General features: G+C 42.2%; 1 protein-coding gene across 2 annotated transcripts in view; it reads left to right on the top strand.

Annotated features, from left to right (window-relative positions):
* DARS2 (aspartyl-tRNA synthetase 2, mitochondrial) overlaps positions 1-22,120 on the top strand; it is a 1,354,455-nt gene that overhangs the window by 1,097,706 nt on the left and 234,629 nt on the right. For both annotated transcript variants that reach the window (XM_044085228.1, XM_044085227.1), the window contains one exon: positions 7,424-7,499. In XM_044085228.1, the coding sequence (XP_043941163.1) occupies positions 7,424-7,499 (76 nt within the window). The remainder of the gene's footprint in view (positions 1-7,423; positions 7,500-22,120) is intronic.

The following is a 22,120-nucleotide window of genomic DNA, read 5'->3' as shown; positions in this document are numbered from 1 at the left end:
CCATGTCCTCCCATGCTGACAGATTTTGTATTTCAATAGTGTTCTTTGCTTTCAGGCACATTATTGATTTTACTGTATTGTTACGGTGACTGATGAGTCTTTATTTTTTACTGGTGATTAATTTTGTGGATCATAATTTGAATTTTATTTCCAGGTTTTCATTTGGTTCTGTCACATTTTAGCTCTCTCTCTCTTTTTTTTTTTGACTATGCTGACCACCCATGATGTGAACGTGCATCGAGTCTTGCTCATTTGTTCAGCACAGTATGTCGAAGCTTTCTACGTATCTTAAGTCATATTAATGGAACAACTTCTTTGCTAGTCACATACAAGGCCCTATATATGAATAAGACGTCAGTTCACAACAGGGTTACAATTATTTCAAGCCTGTTGTGCAGTGTTGCCCTTCTCTTCATAACGAAGTTGTAGCTTGGTGAGAACATTTGCCCCCATTTAGCAATGTGTATCCCTCCAAATGTGTCTGTTATTCAGTGTCCTAGATGGGACAAAATTGAGGAGTGAGTCTTTTGTTTCAAAACTGAGTATTGAGTGGCCAAGGTTGCTGGTAAACTTATGTTATTAAGGCAAGTCATGCATTCAAGAACAGACTTTAGGCTTTTCCTCTTCCTACTGTACCATCTACCCAGTTAATTGAGGGTGTTCCGATTGGAGTTTAGCAACTACAGAACATTTTGACTCTTGGAGATTTCATTATTTGGAATGATGAAGAATCAAGTAACCTAATGAAAGAATTCCTTTAAATTACGACAGAGTTTGGGTTTCCTGTGGTGGTTCTCTCTGACTGCCCACTGTCTAAGACATACTGTTGACACAATATTCCTACTGGTTGTGATGACCACCAACCTGATGTTGGAACCAGTCTCATAGTCTGACTCCTTTTGTGTCCATGTCACTCCAGAGCAGCCACTCCTTAGGTTCCTCCCAATTTGAGCTGTGTGTCATAATTTCAATAATTTCTCACATTTCCCTTTTGTTCTCTCCAGCTTTTCACATGATACTTCTGGAGAACATTGTTGGCAGTCCACTTTGATTGGTCATTAACTATAGTCTGCTGTCCTGGACATGCCTGCCCCATTTCATATATGTCTTCTCCTTTCTGGATATGTGCACTGTAACATGATTTGACTTTAGACTAGAGGGGGGAAACCTCAGAACACAACTGAGATTTGCTGTTCTCTGGAGTTACTGACTTGAATCTGATGAGCATTGTGTACGTTACCACTTGATGATCTCCTGTAAGAAGGCAGAGCTCCTGTCCAAGGAGCTCTCTGCAGCAGAAGCAAACTGACTGTGTTCTTTTCCTGTCTGTTGATGTCTAGAGCTTTTACTTGGAACATTGAGCTGCTAATTTAATTTTTTTTTTTTTTTTTTTTTTGCTGACAAGGTTGCCATGATTAGATCAGATGACAGTGTTGCCATGATTAGATCAGATTACATGTCGCCATGATTAGATCAGAGTTGCCTCCAGTTGGCTTCCTGGAGGGTGCATTTGCTTTGGTTGAGGTTACAACAAATTGTGTCTTTGGATTGATCTTCACATTCCTGATCATGGTGAGCTCACAGCAGTGATTTCAGCTTCTGGACTGGACCCTTGTCCATTCAGTTCAGCTCTTTCCTGTCTGGAAGTTCTGGATACAGTTATTCACCAGATGTTAGATGCCTCTTTGAGATGTCACCCTTGGTTATTTAGTCCAGAAGGGGTAATCTTTGATCTAAGTCTTCATAACTTTTGCTCCATCTGTAAACTTACCTTTCCTGAGTAAAGTTATTGATAAGGCTGTGTGTATTCATAGTTTGAATGCTATTTAATTTTCCATAATGTCATGGATTCACACCAGTTTGTATTTTTTTTAAGTCATCATAATATTGAAACCGTTGCCATGAGATTAACCTGTCTCCTGTCAGGATGTATGCATAAGGTTGTGTGAGATATAAACATTCCTTTCTTTATACTGTGGAAGGTCACAAGTCCTGCTCCTAGGGACCATTATGGTTCCGAATGCTTATGAAGCCTAAGAGATGGTATAAGAAGGAGAGGGTTGCCATATCATTGTTGTGCTGATGGCACCCAGTTACATTTGTCCTTCCCTCAGGAATGTATGGCAGGTGTGTTTTCTTTAGCACAAGACATTGGAGCCATTTGCAAGTATGAGTTCTAATTTGTTGAAACGTAACATGTCCAGCACTGGAGTCTTGGGTGTACATTCTACTTTGAAGGATTATTTATTCTTTATAATGGTAATAAGCTAGAATTTCTATGTAAGGTGTGACATCTTGATTTCATCCCTAATAGCCAATTCTCACACACACACACACACACACACACACACACACACACACACACACACACACACACACACACACAGTACCAGGTAACTGTCGGGTTAAATCTTGATGCCCATCTGAAAAACATCATCAGAATCAGCATCTAATATCTCTTGAGGATCTCTTGGTTTTGTTTGCATATGTTGGCCTGTTCTGTTGTCATCATCTGTTAAAATATCCTTTATCTTGAGTTTTCTGACACTGAAATAGATTGTTTACAGTGGCTACAAGCTCCATTTCTCAGTTACTTACAGGTACATATTACCGGCACATCACTGGTATATGTCAGAGTTTCCAATGGATACTAGTACACGTCATTACAAGGGAGGCGCAAGTATATGTCGGAGTCTGCACTGCATGCTGGTACACATCGTTACCAGCGCATCGTTCCTATACCCCTGAGTCTGCATTGTGTCCTGGTACACATTAATACTGGCACATTATACTCCTGAGTCTGCACATAGTTACCAGGACATCACTCCTATATGTCAGAGTCTGCCCTGCATACTGGTAAACATCGATACCAGCGCATCATTCCTGTACCCCTGAGTCTGCATTGTGTCCTCATCAATACGGGCACATTGTACTCCTGAGTCTGCACATATTGTTACCAGGACATCACTCCTATATGTCAGAGTCTGCCCTGCATACTGGTAAACATCGATACCAGCGCATCATTCCTGTACCCCTGAGTCTGCATTATGTCCTCATCAATACGGGCACATTGTACTCCTGAGTCTGCACATATTGTTACCAGGACATCACTCCTATATGTCAAGAGTCTGCCCTGCATACTGGTACTGGTAAACATCGATACCAGCGCATCATTCCTGTACCCTTGAGTCTGCATTGTGTCCTCATCAATACGGGCACATTGTACTCCTGAGTCTGCACATATTGTTACCAGGACATCACTCCTATATGTCAGAGTCTGCCCTGCATACTGTTACACATCGTTACCGGGATATCATTTCTGTACTCCTGAGTCTGCACTACATGCTGGTACACATTATCAGGCCTACTCAGTGCCTGCAGTGGGTTTCTCCACTTCTGTATTATATTTAAAATGTTCTTTTGGTCTATTTATCTCTGAATGACTCTGTTCAATACGGGCACATTGTACTCCTGAGTCTGCACATATTGTTACCAGGATATCACTCCTATATGTCAGAGTCTGCCCTGCATACTGGTAAACATCGATACCAGCGCATCATTCCTGTACCCCTGAGTCTGCATTGTGTCCTCATCAATACGGGCACATTGTACTCCTGAGTCTGCACATATTGTTACCAGGACATCACTCCAATATGTCAGTCTGCCCTGCATACTGGTAAACATCGATACCAGCGCATCATTCCTGTACCCCTGAGTCTGCATTGTGTCCTCATCAATACGGGCACATTGTACTCCTGAGTCTGCACATATTGTTACCAGGACATCACTCCTATATGTCAGAGTCTGCCCTGCATACTGTTACACATCGTTACCGGGATATCATTTCTGTACTCCTGAGTCTGCACTACATGCTGGTACACATTATCAGGCCTACTCAGTGCCTGCAGTAGGTTTCTCCACTTCCGGATTATATTTAAAATGTTCTTTTGGTCTATTTATCTCTGAAAGACTTGGTTCCATCTTACATAATGGAGCTAACTGCTGTTCTTGAGTCTTCCTGTCTTCTAACATGGAGCTAGTAATAGTTCATAGGTAAGTACTGAGCAAATCGGTCTACAGACCATTATAAGACAGTAAATCATTTTCAGATGTTCTTTTCAGCCTTGTGGTGGGCAAAATACGGTACACCAGAGGAGAATCTAAGACTTCCTGTCCAGTTATCTGTTTTTTTACCTTGAAGGTGGCAAAGGTGCTACTCTACTTGACATTAATGGAAATTTGTTCCAGAAGTGAGGAATATGTGGGGATATGAATATGTCATACCTGAATGTCTTGTTTATCTTAGGTTCATAGGTTTATACTAGGCTATCTGCCCTAAGGCATTTATAAGCCTAGCCCAAAGTTTTGTGGCTTACGTTAAAAAATACTGTGCCCATTAGTTTGTTGTGCCTCTGTCCAGCAGTGACACAGAGATGATTCCCGGGGTAAACCTACGATCTCCCATCCACCGGTCAAGATTTCTCTTGAATAGAGCCAGCGAGGTGCTCTGCCTCACATGGACCGGGATTTTATTCCACAGCATAGGGAGTCTCTGGGTGACAAATCTATCCCTCCAGCATGTCCTATTTATATCCATGCTAAGGCTTAAGTCGCTTGCTCTAGTGGTTCTGGTAGATTTGGATTTTTTGAGGTGGAGCATGTCCATTTTTCCGGGTTGGACATGGCCTTGTATGTCAGGCACAGGTCACCTCTGAGCAGGCGGTATGCGACTGAATAGAGCTGGAGTTTCTTCAGTCTGGCAGCATATGACAGATTTTGGAGTCCCTTTATCCTTTTGGTGTGGAACTTTTGGGGTCTCTCCAATTGTTGCAGGTGTCGGGTGAGATACATCCCGAATGGGGCATTGTACTCGATCATTGGTCTGATAAGTAAAGAGTACAGGGGAACAATGACCTCACTTGATCTGGATGTGAATCCCTTCATGATCAGGTGGGCAATGTAGAAGGTCTTTCTAACCACTTTAGCAATGTGAGTGTCAAAAGAAAGGCCACTGTCAACCTGGGTCCCCAGGTCCCTGATAACCTCTTCTGTGCTTAATGGATTGCCACCTATATGGTAGCTTGGGGTTACCTTGTTTTTCCCGAAGGGTATGACTATACATTTTTTGGCATTTAACTTCAGGCCATGGCTCTGGCACCAGTTATCAGTTTCCGTGAGACCCCTCTGAAGGATATCTGTGTCCGATGTACTTTCCACTATGGCGCCCAGTTTGCAGTCATCTGCAAACTTTGTCAGCCATAGTCCTCCTATGTTTGCCTGTACTTCTGAGAAGTAGATGCCGAACAACAGGGGGCCAAGGACTGAGCCCTGTGGGACACCACTTGTGACCGGCTTGGAGTCTGACATGGCGCCAGCAACTCTAACCCTGTGGGTTCTGTCCTTCTGTTGATAAAGGTTTAACCCCTTTAACTGGGTATTTCAGGATCCACGTATTCTGCAAAGAACCAGGAAGTCAAGGAGGGTTGGATCTTTCATGGCTTGAAAGGTTAGACAAAGATCATCACAGAGGAGTCTATCCTAGCTCCTAGGATGTGTTGTTAAACATGAAGGATCAGGTCATTTTCTTGTGCTGCTCTGTGTCTTTGACATCCTCTGCCATTGTAGGTTGGAGAATATTCCTTTTGAGTTTTTCTTCAGGACAATCTGTTTTGTAATTACAATCTATTTAATATACTCATTAAGCCCCTGTCCCTTTGTTCTTATTCATGTTAGTTTATGGTTGTTATTTTATGCTCTTGAAGTGCTTTATGTTTAAGCACTTTATATAAAGTTGAACTTACATTTGTAGTAGTTTATTTTCCATTGATTTGAGTAGAAGACTTCTGTAGGACTCTTTTCTAATGCTGTTGTGAGTGGTACCTAAGATTCGATCCTTTGTTTTAGTGATGCTTTTGATGGATGGTGTGACTTAATCTGTAGGTCTTTCTCATTATTTGGAACAGGAGGAAAGCACTCATTGACCATAAGGGAGTACAGTTAAGTAATGGGTTCACAACTCTGAAATTTTAAGGGGTTACAGTGTATCTTCTCTTTCCTCCTAGTCTCCTGGCAGGTTCAGTTGCTGTCTTGGATTTGGATGTACCTGTGGTGTGGCCTTCATTTTTTGCGTGGGTTTCCTCGTCTTTGTCTGAATCTTTTCCTTCTAATGTATTTAGGTAAAGAAGAGGATGTTGTGGTGACTTAGAACTCCTTGTGACAGTTTTCCAGTCACTACCCAATATTGCATTGGGGGTCATGCCCCAGTAATGGGTAGTGATGAAAATGTAAGCGTCCTGATGCTGCATGGTGACATTGTGAAGCATATACACCTTCCTGTTTCCCTTAAGATAATTCTGCCTATAGTTAAATATGGATTCCCTAACAGATGTCTGCTATCCCTTGGAACAATTGATTTAACCAGGTTCTTTGCAGCGCTGTGCTCTTATTAGTGTAAACTTTCCTACCAGAACTTTATGGGAAGTAACTATGGAAGAAAATGTTGCTTGTTGTACAGCATGTTGTGTATTTGCACCTTCTGTGAATTTATCAGCAGTATATTTCATACACGTTTACTTTGTAATGATCTTTGGACTGCTGCTGCTGCCTTCTGGTGGAAATTATATATGTGCGCTCTCACCTCACATCTCTGCATTTCTTTTGGAACTGTTCTGGTCTTTTTTTATTAAAGCTGAGAAAGGCTAACAAAGGCCTAAATGTCATTCATCCCAGAGAGAGGAATATGCATAGGACATCTTAAAAACTGTATGATGTGATACAGAGAGCTTAGCCACCCCTCATGAACCAAAGTAAACTCAGAGTATTGAACTTAGTAAATTATTGGAAGGCAAATAACTTAGCTGCGAGACCTTACAGCATACACTCTTTTATTATTATTTTTTTTTAAAACGTTTGTATTGATTTAGAATATATTAATGTCTTCTGTTTGCTGAACTATTTCACAAAATTGTTGATGTGTACATACAGGAGTAAATGAATTAGGTATACATTACACGAGTAAGCCGCGGTAGCATTGTTCTCTCACAGCAAGAGGTTCTCCCGTTCAATTTTCGGCTGGAGCGCCTTCTGTGTGGAGTCTGCATGTCCTCCCCACGGTCGAGTGGCTTTCGAAAGATGTGCGTAAAATGGGCGTGCCTTCGCTGAAGGTTGGGCATCGAGCTAGCACCTCGGCAAAATCTACTGCCAATCATTAGCGGACCGGAGTTCCGCTGTGGTGACCCCTAACCCGGAAAAGCCGAAAGAACAACATACATTACAGGAGTAAATGAATAAATGGAAAATAACTTTTATTGCAAACAACTAGCCTAGTGTACCAGAATTCTGCTCATCATTTAGTAAATATTTGTGATGTTATGTTTATTATGTAAATTTGTGGCATGTAAAGTTGCTGTTTTTAATTTTGCAGGAAGATGTTGGATTGCTTTCTCATCTGTTGGATGCTTTGAACTCTGGAGCACCCCCTCATGGAGGCATTGCTCTAGGTAAGAGTTATTATGTATGTGTGTGTGTATACGTAATATAAATATAAATGCAAGAAAAACCCGGCCAAACCAGAGTCTTCATTATGTGATACCTTAAACTCCTGTAGTGTGGAGTCCATGAGATACAGCCATATGACCCCTTAAGGGATGTACAGTGTTTCAGCTACATGCTTATTTTAAGGTCTTATATATTTGTGTGTGTGTGTGCTGGAGGCAAATAATGGCATCTAACCACAATAACCAGCTGTGCTCACTACAGAACTGCTGTCTTTTCTGGCTTTGACAGTATATTGATTCATCGTTAGAGTTGTAATGGAGCATTTCTTTTATTTATTCTACTGATAAATATAATTTTGAACTTGCCTGTCTCAAGCTGTTAGTTGCTGTCTTTTTTCTTAAATAATCAGTAGCTCAACCACCATGATTTTGTAGGAAACCATCATACCTCTCAACCTTGGACACAGCCTAAAATAATGGGAGAAGAAAAAGCTGCAAAATAGGGACAGATTTTAAATATTGGCCTTTTAAATTTAGTTGCTAGAATAACAGGATTTGTGTTAGCTTGCATTGTTCTGAAGGATATGAAGTCTGAAACAGAAATGTATGCAGTTATTTAATGACTTCAGTCTTTAGTGATTTTCCAGAAAACTACAGATTTTACGAGAAATGGATCAAAAATGTGAGACTAAAATCTGGATAGTTCAGAGGTATGAAACCTTCATACTAGAGATGCCATTCTCATTTCGTATATGGTGACTTTAACTGCATGGAGCCACATTTCTGTATTCATTTAAGAATCTTTTACTAAATGTGTTTGCAAAAGAAATTCACCACTCAGTAAGTGACGTGCTACATGTTAAGGTTCTCTGTGCACTGACCAGTTCTGAATGGTGTAAATGGTGTGCTTTCCTAGTTTACTTTCATAACACAAAAAATGACATGCTATATCTTCAGGATGTGGATAATAAGATAAAGCTGGTAACCCCCATGCTTTGAGGAAATCATTGTGCAGTAAATACAAAGGTCATGACCACGTACCACTGCACACCTCTTCTTGCACTTTGTATAGCAGAGAGACAGGGCGAGACTGTCTTCTCTTTCCAGTCTTGCTGGAATACAGATTCTGTGTGATTTTTCTGCTAGACAGTCTTAGATGTTTTTCATGTGGGTCACTTTTTCACTCAAGACTTTAGGTATTGCTGCACAATCAGAGTCTGACATCCAGCCTGATTTTCAGATCTGAACACTATTCCCTCGTGGGTGACCTAATGTCATCTTACCTTGGATAACTTTATGTACCTGATATAGTTTGCATCTGCCTTTGCCATCTTTAGTTCGTTCTTCCCACATTGATTATTTCATCATGAGAGTGAGTTGCAGTCTGAAATTACTCCGGACCTACAACTGAAAGAGCAGGTACAGATAAAGTACCCCAATGGGGAACCTTTACTGACCACATTATCATAAAATTTCCTTCTCAAGTTTGTACTTTTCCAAACTTCTTGAGAAGTGGAGATGCAGGACATTACCTCCTCAGAGAAAACTAACAGGTGTGCCTGGAGGTGTCAAATTTCTCACAAAGATTATCATGACCCATGTTTTTATACTGCTTAAGTCTAGAGCAGAATATCACTTGTTCTCAGATTTGGCAAAGCTTTCATTCAAAAACTATTAACATAAGGCAGGAGACCCTCCAGACATATCTGGCGTTCTTAGGCATGGTTTCATGGATGCCCATTCAAAACAGAAAAAAGGAAAAACACTTCTCAAGGAAAAAGTTGAGAGTCCCTGAAACTAAATAGTCCTACATATGTAGGAGGGTGTCAGCACCATGAATGCACCCAAACAGACCCTGGACCTGATGCCTGTTACAGCCAAAGCTCCTTAAGAGGTCAGCACGCCTTTGGCCCCAGCACTTTTAACCCATCCAAAAACCAGACTCAACAGCCCCTGATGGGCACTAGCTTGTTACACACTCCAGAACAAAACTAAATTATAAAAGACAAAGGCAGATCCTTCCTGGTTATTAATGAAGAGAACATCCATGACCACAAAAAGTGAGAACCCAGGGAGACCCCCCCCCCAACCAGGTTCATACATCCCAGCAAGAGCCTGCTTTTCCAAGACCCATTTACCTGAAGCTTATTTCTCAGCCAGTCATAAACAGCTACCCTTTCATGGGTCACATGGCCAAAGCCCCAGTCTGCCTTCATCAAAGGATTGGTCTAAAGGCACAACATTTTTTTTGCTGTTTTAGAGTAGCCAGCAGTAAGACTGTGAACAGCATCTGTGTCAGGAGTCTGTCCACCCAAAATAAAGAGAGAGGAGCTGGACAACACATTACTTATGTCTTCGCCTCTATGACGGAGGCAATTAGAGTGGCCATATTGACATATTTTCAGTTGCAAACATTATAAATCAGTTATAATCTTATACACAGTCATTGTCGGTCAAACATTACATAGCTCATTCAGTTCCTGCCTTCCATTAAACTTCATTTTTCCTCCAGTATATTATTCGACATGTATTGTTCCCACAATTCCCATTTTTGCTTTGTAATGTGCTTCTGCCCTTTTGTAAAGAGCCCACTTCCAGTTCCTTTATCTCAGTTACTATATTCACTGCTTCTAATATGATTGGTTTAGACTTTGATTTCCATTTTCCAGTAACTGCACTTTTTGGCAGCCACAGAATTAAACTAAGGAAGGCCTTACTATATCTAGGCAATTCTGACTTTATCACAGCTCAAAATAATTGTTTCATTAGTTCCACCAATAAGCTGAACAAGTATTTCTGACAGAGTAGTCTGCAGGGAATTTTTAAAGTCTACCAACTCATTACACTCCCAAAAAGATGTTCCCAGTTTTTTCTTTCTTGCCCATTAAACTTATAATATCTGCCATCTACCTGAGAAAAACATTCTTTGGAGTTTGCTTGGGGTATAAAAATACCTGTGAAACACTTGCAAGCAAAGATCCTAAATCTTCTAGACTTTGTTGCGTGTTTGGGAGACATACATATATCCCCCCATTGTTTCCTTGTGAGACATACATATATCCCCCCATTGTTTCCTTGTGAGACATACATATATCCCCCATTGTTTCCTTGTCAGACATACATATATCCCCCATTGTTTCCTTGTGAGACATACATATATCCCCCCATTGTTTCCTTGTGAGACATACATATATCCCCCATTGTTTCTTTAATTGCTTAATCTCTCTTCCCAGTCCTTTCTAACCTCTGATTGATTCCTGTGGTTACCATACAGTAGTTTTATGCATTAATAATTATCCCTTTTTAACAGCAGTTTCTTTTCTAGATTCTGCTCAGACCTCTACTAGTGCTGGATTTTAATTTAGGATCCCCCTTTCTTTTGTCTTTGCATATACTCTGATATTGATTATTGATATGGAAGGCAGTCTCTAGCCTGTAGTCCAAACAAATTCTTGGCCTCCTCCTTTTCTAGTACCTTCTCCTCTCTAATTATTTGCTGCCAGGTTTCTCCTGTAAATTCCATGCCCCTGTACCTTTAATTGCAGCCATCCCTATTGGAGGAATCTGCTTTCTCCATTCCGGTGTTACCTTAGTTCTTAGAGTACTTTTTACTACTTTATAAATATAATATTCATTATGATTAGTGTTATTCTCCTTAAGGATCTGCATCCTAAATCCCAGTCTCTCCAAATTTCTTGAGCTTCTCCCTGTTTCATCATCATCCCTTTCCACTTTGAATTGCAGCCTTATGCTTGTGCTATGTATAGGAACCTTAACTGCGTAGATCTGAAATACCTCTTCAAATCACGTAATCCCAATACACGTTGTATTGGAAGAATAAGCTTATCCTACTTGACTCTTGCAGTCTTCACCTCCAATACAAAATCCTTCAGCTCTTTTTTAATTGCTATCAACAACTTCTCCTCTGGTTGATAAAAATATGCCTGACCAATGTATAAGACTAAAGGAACTAAAAATATTTTAACTGCTTGTATCTTACTATCAATATCCATATAACAGAGCTTCCATTTTCTCAGTTTTTGTATTATCTTTTGTTTAGTTTCTTCCCACATATCCTTAGCTGCCACTCCAGTATTATTTTTAATCTATACTGCTAAGTACTTCATTTTATCATATCCCCATAAATATGGATGTCCATCTGTTCCTATGTTGCAGTATTCTTAATGTGGGATTCCCCACCTCAAGTGACTCGAACGTTGGCTCCTATACAAAAGCTTAAGCTTGGCTGCTGTAGGTTTGTGGGATGTCACACGTAGGGCCATAAACCAAGGACCTTAAATGTGGCATCTGCACGCACAGATCTCAGAACGTTTCAGGTGCAGTCGACGTCACATCAATTGCTTCGCTCCTCTACTCGAAGACTTCTGAAGGTAAGTACCCCGTTGGGGATTTTTTACTTTTATTTGCTTGAGCTTGGTTTGCTGTAGTTATCGTTAACCAATGTCAGCTAAGAAGGGTAAATGCCGATGCAGGTAACAGATACCACATAAAGATGCGCATGACTGCTGTGTCTTTTGTCTAGGCTGAGAGCACGACCATACCGCTTACTCCATTTGTCAATCTTTTGTACCCAAGACCCTCCATAGCCATCTGGCTGCCCTTAACTTATATTTAGAAAACCAGAGGCTCAAAAAACTATCACTCAGGATGGATCCCAAATCGGCCACTCTGATGGAACCACCACAGAAAAAGGCCAAGGTTTCCAGGCCTACTTCCTCTGCCTCTCCGCCATCGGACGTCCCGCCAGCTTCCGATTTAGGGGGTTGAAGGACATCCAATAGAACTGTCTACTTTGACGGCTCCCCTTGAGGAAGCCACTTTGGAAGTAACGGCCAGCATGTCCATGGAGATAGCCCTGATGTCAGTCTTTACCAATGTCGAGGGGGAACCAGATATTGCTGGATGACCTACTGGGGTTCCACTGCCTGAAACCCCTACCATTTCCTAGGCTCCTGAACCCAGGCCTTCTCCGAGACCTACGCCTTTAAAAAGAAAACAAAAAAACAAAGCACCAGACTCCACCTTCTGAAGGAGTCCCAGACTTGCAATCATTTGCGAGCTCTTTGATGCAGGCCTTCATGGCCCTTCGGTCCACAGACTCTTCCACCTCCATTATACCAATGCTTAGTCCTAGGCCTGCTTCTGCCACTTATCTCCCTTTGCCTGCTGCCCAAGAAGGAGATGAAGAACAGGAACCCTACTACTCATCTTCAGATGAATCAGTCTCCTATTCCTCACAAATTGCCTCGCCTCTTGAATACTATTCCCCAGATGAGGAATCCATAGATGTGGACTCCCCACCAGAGCATATCACATTTGGGGAGACTATTACAGAAATTAAAGAATACTTTAAATGGGACACTTCCCAAATGACTGACACTGAAAGGAGGTACTTTCAACTTCTCCAAGTGGAATCTCCCTCGTCTTCAGCCCTTCCACCTGTCATTCCCTGCCTACCTTGATGCTTTCACCTCCGCATCGAAGAACCCAGACTGTCAACCACCGGGCTTAAGAGACCTGACAGGTTCTACAAAGTTCCAGATGAACAGAAATTCCTAGTAAAGCCACCCCTGGCAGACCCTGTTGTAATTGCTGTATCCCCTGATAAGCAATCTAGACTGATTCCTTCAGCATCTCTTCTGCCTACTGATAAGGATAGCAAAAGCATGGACAGGATAGGACAGAAGGTTTACACCTCCTCCACCCTGGCCTTCAGAGCTATTAACTACCAAACCCACATGATTAAGTATGCCTTGCACCTAGTTTCACAAGCCTCTGCTTGCTTGGCATCCACCCCTGACTGCCCAACCAAAACTGAGATAGCATCTAAACTGTCCCTGGCCTCCCAGGTAGCCAGACATTCTATTAGATGCAGTTACAATGCAGCAGAGGCCTCTGCAAGGTCTGCTGCTTCTGCATCAGTACTGCGCAGATATTCTTGGCTACACCACCAACCCCTACCAAAGGATTTCATGTCTAAAATCCTAGACACCCCATTAGACTACAACCTCCTGTTTGGTAAACAGTCTGCAGACCCTCTCAAAAACCTGCACTAAAAAAGTAAAGAGCTTCAAGACATCAAGCAGTTGCTTGTGTCCCCCATTCCTAAATACTACAGGAATTATCCTGCTGAGACTACCTTTGTCAGGAGGCCCCCTTCTCTGCTGTTCTTTCCTCTTCCAGTCATAGGAGGGGAACCAGGAGACAAACCTCCTCCAGACCAGTTGTCTCACAACCCAGTCAAAGACAGCCTTTTCAAGATAGAAGTGGACCCAATAATGCGTGACTGCCTTGCCCACCTCCCCTTGTCAGCCTGCCTGTCCCACTGCCTCCCCATTTGGAAATCCATCATATCAGACCGCTGGGTACTGGCAATCATACAAAATGGATATTTACTTTCTTGGAAGGAAAAGCCCCTTCCAAGGGACATTCCTTCTCAACCCAGAAATCAACTCCAGTCAGATATCTGTAAGACAGTTCTTGCAGATCCTTGGGCTCATGGCAGCCACCATCCCGATCTTGCCCCTAGCCAGAATGCACATGCAAAAGCTCCAGTGGTACCTGAAAAATGTGTAGCCACAACACCAACATCCCCTAGAGCAACAAATTACCCTCCTGCCCTGCCTCAAAACAGAACTAAAGTGGTGGATCCAACAAATACTTCTGAACCCAGGCCTCCCACTACAACCCCCCACCCCAACCCAGTATATGCACACAGATGTATCAGACCTAAGATGGGGGCTACCATGAAAGGTTTCATGGTACAGGAGGCCTGGAATTCTACCCCCTAAAAGAAACATATCAGTGTGAGGGAAATTACTGCAGCTCTTCTATCCCTGAAAGCCTTCCTTCCTATACTTCAACCAGGCCCCCCTTCAGATATTCACAGACAACACCACAGTCATGTGGTATCTCAACAAATAGGAAGGGTCCAAGGCCTACCTCCTATGCTGGATAACATTACAAAATTGAGACCTCTGCTCCAGGCACAGCTTAACCCTGCAGGCCTCATACATCCCCTCTTAGGACAACAAACTGGTGGTGTTCTCAGCAGAACATCATCTCTACAGCACAAGTGGATGTTGAGCAGGGAGACCTTTCTAGACATTGTCCACTGGTGGGGCACACCTCCGGTAGACCTTTTTGCCTCCCCCAGAACAGACAATTGAAAAAATTCTGCACCAAGGATCACTCTCCACTTGCCTGGAGGGTAGATGCCTTCAGCATTCCATGGAAGGGACTGTTTCTATATGCTTTTCCACCCTTCCCTCTAATTCAAAAAGTCCTCCTGAAAATCGGGACGGACAAACCAAAAATCTTGCTGGTGACTCCCTACTGGCCAAGGCAGCAATGGTTCCCCCTACTTCTCTCATTAGCCAAGGGCAATCAGCACAAGTTACCCCACAAGGTGGACCTACGCACACAACAAAAGGGAACTCTTATTCACCCTCACCTACAAATGTTAGGCCTAACACTCTGGGTGATAAACTTCTAATCCCTTTCAGACACCACTACTCAGAGGACATGCTTTTAGTTCTGAGGGTGGCCAGGAAGTCTACTACTAGGAAATCTTACTTATCAAAATGGGAAAGATTCTCCAAATGGTGTCTCTATAAGGACAGAGACCCTGCCAGGCAGCCCCCCCCCCTAGTCCTTACCTGTGTGTGTGAACTAATTAAGGCTGGTCTTTCGTACTCTTCAGTGAAAGTCCACCTATCAGCAATTTCAGCTCGTCTACCACTAGATCCCCCTTTACTATTCAGGTTAGACGTCAGACTATTCCTGAAAAGGGTCTTGCACATCAGACCACCAAGAAAACCCATCTCACCCCCTGGGACCTAAATTTAATTCTGGAAAAACTAGTACTGGCCCCATTCGAACCAGCTAGTGCTGCTACGTGCCAAATGTGTACATGGAAGACTGTACTGCTGGTGGCCCTTACCTCAGCTAGAAGAGTGTCAGAGTTACAAGCTGTTATGGCCTGCTATAACCCTACACTACCTTCCACAAGAATAGGGTGACCCTATGCACTAATCCTTCCTTTATGCCTAAAGTGGTCAACGAACTGTCCTTAAATCAATCCATTCACCTGCCCATCTTCTTTCCCTCTCCAATCAATGACAGTGAGAGGATACTCCATTCTCTGGATGTGCACAGACATCCATGGTTGAAAATTCACACCTTCACCAAACACTACAAATTAGACCACGTTTCCAGAGCCTGGGCAGGGTTTGCTAGAGCAATCCTGCAGGGTTTTGTGGAATCAACTACATCTACCTCCACCCTTCCCTCTACTTAAGCTGTGGTACTCTCCCACACTAAGAATACTGCATCATAGGAATAGAAGGACATAGAATGGTTGTGTAAAATCTTACCATAACCATAGATGTTCTTCTCTTCCATATTGCAGTATTCTTTCCCACCCACCTATATCCCCCTTTTTGACTATTGACATATCTTTAGGGCATCTAAAGCTCTACCCTACATCAGGGGTAGACTAGCCAGCATATGACACTTTGCACCTCTGGTTGACATCTCTTATTTTTCCGACTGGACATTTAAGTTCTGAGATCTGTACGTGCAAACGTCACATTTAAGGTCCTTGGTTTATGGCCCTACATGTGACGCCCCATGCACCTACAGCAAACAGGCTTAAGCTTTTGTATAGTAGCCAACATTTGGGTCGCCTGGTGCGGGGAATCCCACACTAGGAATAGTGCAGCATGGAAGAGAAGGACATCTGTGGTTATGGGAAGACTTTACCCAACTGTTCTATATTTCTGAATCAGTTCGTATGGGGGTACATAATTTACCGCTACTGCTTTTGTTTTTGCTTCATTACTTTTGTATCCCAAAAAGGTTTGAAACTGTTTCAATATGTTCCACTACACTGCAATGTCTCTCTCTGGTTTTGTCAAGTATAAAATAATGTCATCTGCAAATAAAGCCAGCTTTTCTTGACCACCATAGCAATTATATACTTGAATTTCTGAGTCCCTTATTTTCTTTGTCTGCGGTTCTAAATATAATGCAGATAACAAAGGAGAAAGAGGACACCCCTTTCTGGTTCCTCTGCTCAAGCAGAGATTATCAGAGGGAACCCACCCACTTCGGTTTTCACCTATGATCCTTCATATATCCACCTAATCAACATTATAATTTTATTAGGGAGTACAAATGCTTCCATTGCCCTGCTCATAAAGTCCCAGCTCACTCTGTCAAATGCTTTCTCTGCATCAAGACCCACCAGCAACAGTGGTATTTTTTTTTTTTTTAACACCTTTACTAGTCATCACATGTGACATAGGCGCATTTACATGTATAAAAAAAGCAATCAAACTGTATTAACAAGTTAAAATTAGCAAATATTATGACTCGCTTATATTGCTGTATATCACAACCTAAGCAACATTACATAAATTATTCAATTCACTTACAACATAAGCAGTCATACATTTATATAAATGAAAACAATCCACACTGACACCTTCCTAGTTGCAAGCATTTTACATCACAGACCATACTGACACAATCCCAGTTGCAATAATCTATCCAGTCATTTCATTCAAACATTACATAACTCATTTAAGTCCTGCCTTCTTTTAAACCTCATTCCTCATCTGTATGTATTGTTCCCACAATTTTGCAATACTTTTAATATTTGCCAGTCCCTCTAAATAATTACTTCTTAGCTATATCGCCCTTTCTTTTATTTCCACCATATTTTTAAATTCCATTTAAATTTTATCCCACTCCCTAGCTATATTTTCAGAAGTTTCTATCTTCTCTAATAGCTCCTGAATAATCTCTACTACCCATTCCTTAAACTCCTCTCTTTTCAACATCTAGGTGGGAAGGCACCAGTGTCTCATTTTTATTTCATTACCCTGTGTTTTTGTTTTAGTTGTTATTGGCACGTGATCTGAAATAGTTATTGGGTGTGTATCAGGAACTTCAGTTAAATTCACATGTTCCTGTGAAATGTAAATTCTGTCTAGCCCAGCCCAGTTTTTGTACCTTGGGGAATAATATGTGAATTCACTCTGAATTCCTAGTACTGAATTCACATCTTCCATGCCAGATGTTTTCATAAATTTCTTTAAAAATCAAACCTCCTTTGTTATATTCCCCTTTCTGGGCCCCTAGACACATCTTCACTGTTGCAAATCACATTTCAGCCCCACCTATAAGCAATATTCCTTGCTGAAAGCTGATTATTTCTTCCAGAATTTTCTTTAGCTCTGTTATAGCAGTTTTTGGTGGGATATAATACATGCCAGTGTAATCCTCCTCCCTTGCCAGTAGCCCCTTAGTACTGCTAGTCTACCATTGTTGTCTTTTTCCCTCTTCTATTACTATTGTAGCTCCTTGTGCAATTAATATAAGTACTCCTCTCTTCATTTGCCCCAGGTGTTCTGCTGAATAACCATTCTGAAAACCTTTCTTTATTAAATTCATGTTTGGTTATTTCCAAGTGTATCTGCTGTAGCATAGCTATTTGCACTATACATTTTTAATATAATTCACTACTCTTTCTTTTTTGTATTTATCTGTGAGACCACTAACGTTTAAAGACATTATAGAAAACATCATCTTCTTGAAAAATGATTCCCACCTTTTATGTATAACAGCGTTTTTGTTAAATGTCTAGTTCCAGCTTTTGCATTATATGCATGTGCTGTTTGGCATGTTCATCTTTGTTCCTAAGTGGTCATTATGATCCAGTGACCAAAAATTCCTGTCTGTCCACAAACTTATCAAATCTTCTAGGTACTGGCGGTGCTCATACCACTTTGCTAAGGCATGGAACTCCTTATCTCTATCCATCAGGTCAATATTCTGCCTTCCATCAAGTTGGACTTTCCTAATAATCAAATGTCAGTAAATAAATAAATGTATGTACACTTTTCTACAGGGCATGCATGCTGCCATGTATGCTGCCCACAAGGGTCACCATCACTGGCTTGAATCATCATGCCTTCACCTCCATACCTCTTAACCTTTCAAAGCAAGAAATCTGGACAAACCCATAAATAGTGGAGAACGTCGACATCCGTACAGTAACCGAAACCTGGTTCAAGGCTCCAGAGAGACTCCTCAGTATGGAGAACGTTGATATCCGTACAGTAACTGAAAACTGGTTCAAGGCTCCCGAAAGCACCCCGGCACTACCCGGCTACAACTCATACCACACGTTTCGGCCACAGAACACAGACCGAAACAAAAGGAGAGGGGGTGTATCCATATTCATCAAGGATACCTACACCTCCAGGTTAGTGGCGCAGCATGATACCTCCAAGATCATCCATGTGCAACTAACATCGGGCAAATCTGCAGTGCAAATTGTGGCCTGCTACAGATCACCCTCCATGACCCAGGACCACCACTTCAACATTCTGGAGACACTGGAAGGTCCTACCGAACACCCTGATATTGGGTGATTTCAATTACCCTACTATTCACTGGGAAAACTACTTGAGTACAAACTCCCAGGCCCAGCACTTCCTGGAATTCATCAACTCAAATGCCCTGGATCAGCTGGTAAACTCCCCTACCAGAGGTGAAAACATATTGGACCTGGTCATCACCAACCTGGGCGACAGGTGTTCCACACCAGAGGTCAACCCGTCACTGGATAGATCAGTCCATAAACTAATCACTCTGGATGTCCACACCCCACCACCACCCCCAGCTAAGGAAACTACAGTAAAAAAAAATTCTAAAGCAAACTTCACCTTACTTAAGACAGAGGTGGTAAGTTTCACAGCCTCCACGCTAAAGGATAACTCTGCCCAAGATGCAAAAACCTTTACAAATGCACTCTATGAGCACCTACAAGGATGCATGGATCGTGCCATCTCTAGCAAAACCAAGACTCACTCCTCTAAGAGAAGGAAACCAATTTGGTGGACCCCTGCCATAAACAGGCTATACATTAGAAGGAGGAAACTAGTTCAGAAAAAAAGCAAATCCCAAGAAAGAAGGACATCTCTGATCAGTATTAGTAAGAAACTAAGGTCCCTCATGAAATCATCCAAGGCTAACTTCGAAAGAAAAATAGCCAAAGATTCAAAAGATAACCACAAAGCCTTCTTTAGCTATGTTAAGAATCTAAGTGGCAACTTACAGATATACACTGAACTAGTGCAAAATAGCACAAAATATACTGAACCTGCTGATATTGCCAACATCCTGGCAAATAGATTCAGTGCAAACTTCATCCCCCCTCTCATCCCCAAAAGGGCCCACAACAATACCAGAAAAGTGTAGTGTCCCAAAAATCACAGACACACAGGTGAAAACAGCCCTTTCAAAAGCCAAAAAAAAACAGTGTCAGTGGGACCAGATGGTGTCCCAGGCTGCGTCTTGCATGAACTACAGAATGAACTAACCCCCCACCTAAACACGCTGTTCAACCTCAGCCTCTCCACAGGCTATGTGCCCATAGAATGGTGCACAGCAACAGTTATTCCTCTCCACAAAGGGAGGGGCCAAAACTGACCCTGGTAACTATCGCCCCCATAAGCCTGACTAGCCTGGTCTGCAAGGCTATGGAGCGCATCATCATGGAACTCATTAACAAAGACATTGGGAACCTTCAAACACTTGACCCAACCCAGTTCGGCTTTGTTAAGGGCAGATCATGCCTACTAAACCTAGTTGACTTCTTCGAGACAGTCACCAAGGCCATAGACGAGGGAAAGGTGGTTCACACAGCCTACCTTGACCTCGCCAAGGCTTTCGACACCATTCCCCACTTGGGTATTACAGAAAAACTCACCAGCCAGAACATAAACCCCAACGTCACAAGATGGGTTGCCAACTGGTTTACAGACAGAACTCACACGGTAAGAATAGCGGGCTCCAGGTCCGACTCTAAACCAGTCGCAAGTGGTGTCCCGCAAGGCTCGGTCCTGGGACCCCTACTGTTTGGTATATACTTCTCAGAAGTACAGGCAAACACAGGAGGTCTATGGCTAACCAAGTTCGCTGATAAATGCAAACTGGGAGCCATAATTGACTCTCCGGCTGACACAGACATCCTCCAAAAGGGCCTTACTGAGACAAACATCTGGTGAAGTCATGGCTTCAAGCTAAATGCCAAAAAATGCATAGTCATCCCGTTTAGGAAAAACAAAACACCCACAAATTACCACATAGGTGGCAGCCCCCTTAATACAGAAGAGTTAATAAGAGATCTGGGGACCCAGGTAGATAGTAATCTCTCCTTTGACAATCATATTGCCAAAGTAGTTAGGAAATCCTTCTCTGTGGCCCATCTAATTACTAAAGGGTTCGCATCTAGAAATAAAGAGGTTATAGTGCCCCTCTACTCGTCACTCATTAGACCCATCATAGAGTACAATGCCCCATTTGGGATGTACCTCACAAGACACTTCCAACAGCTGGAAAGACCACAAAAGTACCTCACCAAGAGGATTACTGGCCTCAAACATATGTCCTATGCAGCCCGACTGAAAAAACTCTGGCTGTACTCAGTGGCATATTGCTTACTCAGAGGTGATCTCTGCCTGACTTACAAAGCCATGTCCAAATCAGAATTGATGGACATGCTCCACCTAAAGAAATCTAAGTCACTGCGAGCCACGTGCTCTAGTGAGCTAAACCTCGCCTCAACAATAAATAGAACATGCTGGAGGGATAGATTCCTGTCACAGAGACTCCCCATGCTTTGGAACAAAATTCTAAACTAAATTAGGCAGAGCACCTCACTAACACCCTTCAAGAGAAACCTTGACGAGTGGATGGGTAACAGAAAATACACCCCTGGGATCACTTTATTGGTTCTGCTTTACAGAGGATCAGTTAATTAATCAGTGGGGCAGCGAAAGCTGACACACTTTGGCTAGGCTTATAAATGCCCTCGGGCAGATAGCCTAGTACCTACCTATGAACCTATAATGAGGGGACAAAGGCTCTAAAATAAGGACTTTTTTAAAATATTGTTTTTGTTAACTTAGAAAGTTGATAGAATAATACTCTTTGCGTTGGCATGAACTTTCTGAAGGGTATGAAATCTGAAACTAAAATGGTTGTCTAGATTTCTGATTCATTCCTCAGTGATTTGCCAGAAATCCACTATTTTATGAGAAACAGACCAGAAAATGTAAGGCACAAATCTGGACAGCCTGTGAAAATCTGGACAGTTGAGAGGTATGTTCACACCCCCCAGCCTATCGGTTGCTTTATATATAGCTTATTCATGCTCCATAAATCCCATAGGACGGGAGTCACTAAATCCCTCCCCCGGCGATCATCCTGGCAGAAGCCATGACATTCTTACCCCAAATCCACCGCTCTTACAGCACTGGATCTGCTAATGGAACTCAAATTGCCTGGGTCACAGTCAGGGCTTTATCTTTCTGCACCTCAAAATGAGGTTTATGGCAGAGAGAGTCTGTGCCTTGTAATGCCATATACTTCACTATTTTGCTGTATGCTCTGTTTTTTTGGCCTGCACAGTGTTTGCTGACATTACTGTTTAACACACTACTGTTTTTGTACTTGTTTATTTCTCACTTCAGCACATTCTGTTCTCGCTCTCATTATTTTGCCATGTGTATAGTTTCTCTCTTATTCTC

This window comes from Protopterus annectens, chromosome 10.part0 (genome assembly GCF_019279795.1).
Source record: "Protopterus annectens isolate FY-2018-M chromosome 10.part0, PAN1.0, whole genome shotgun sequence".
Lineage (NCBI taxonomy): Eukaryota > Metazoa > Chordata > Ceratodontiformes > Protopteridae > Protopterus > Protopterus annectens.
The sequence above is the reverse complement of the archived record's forward strand: the minus strand, read 5'-3'. Positions and strand labels throughout refer to the sequence as shown.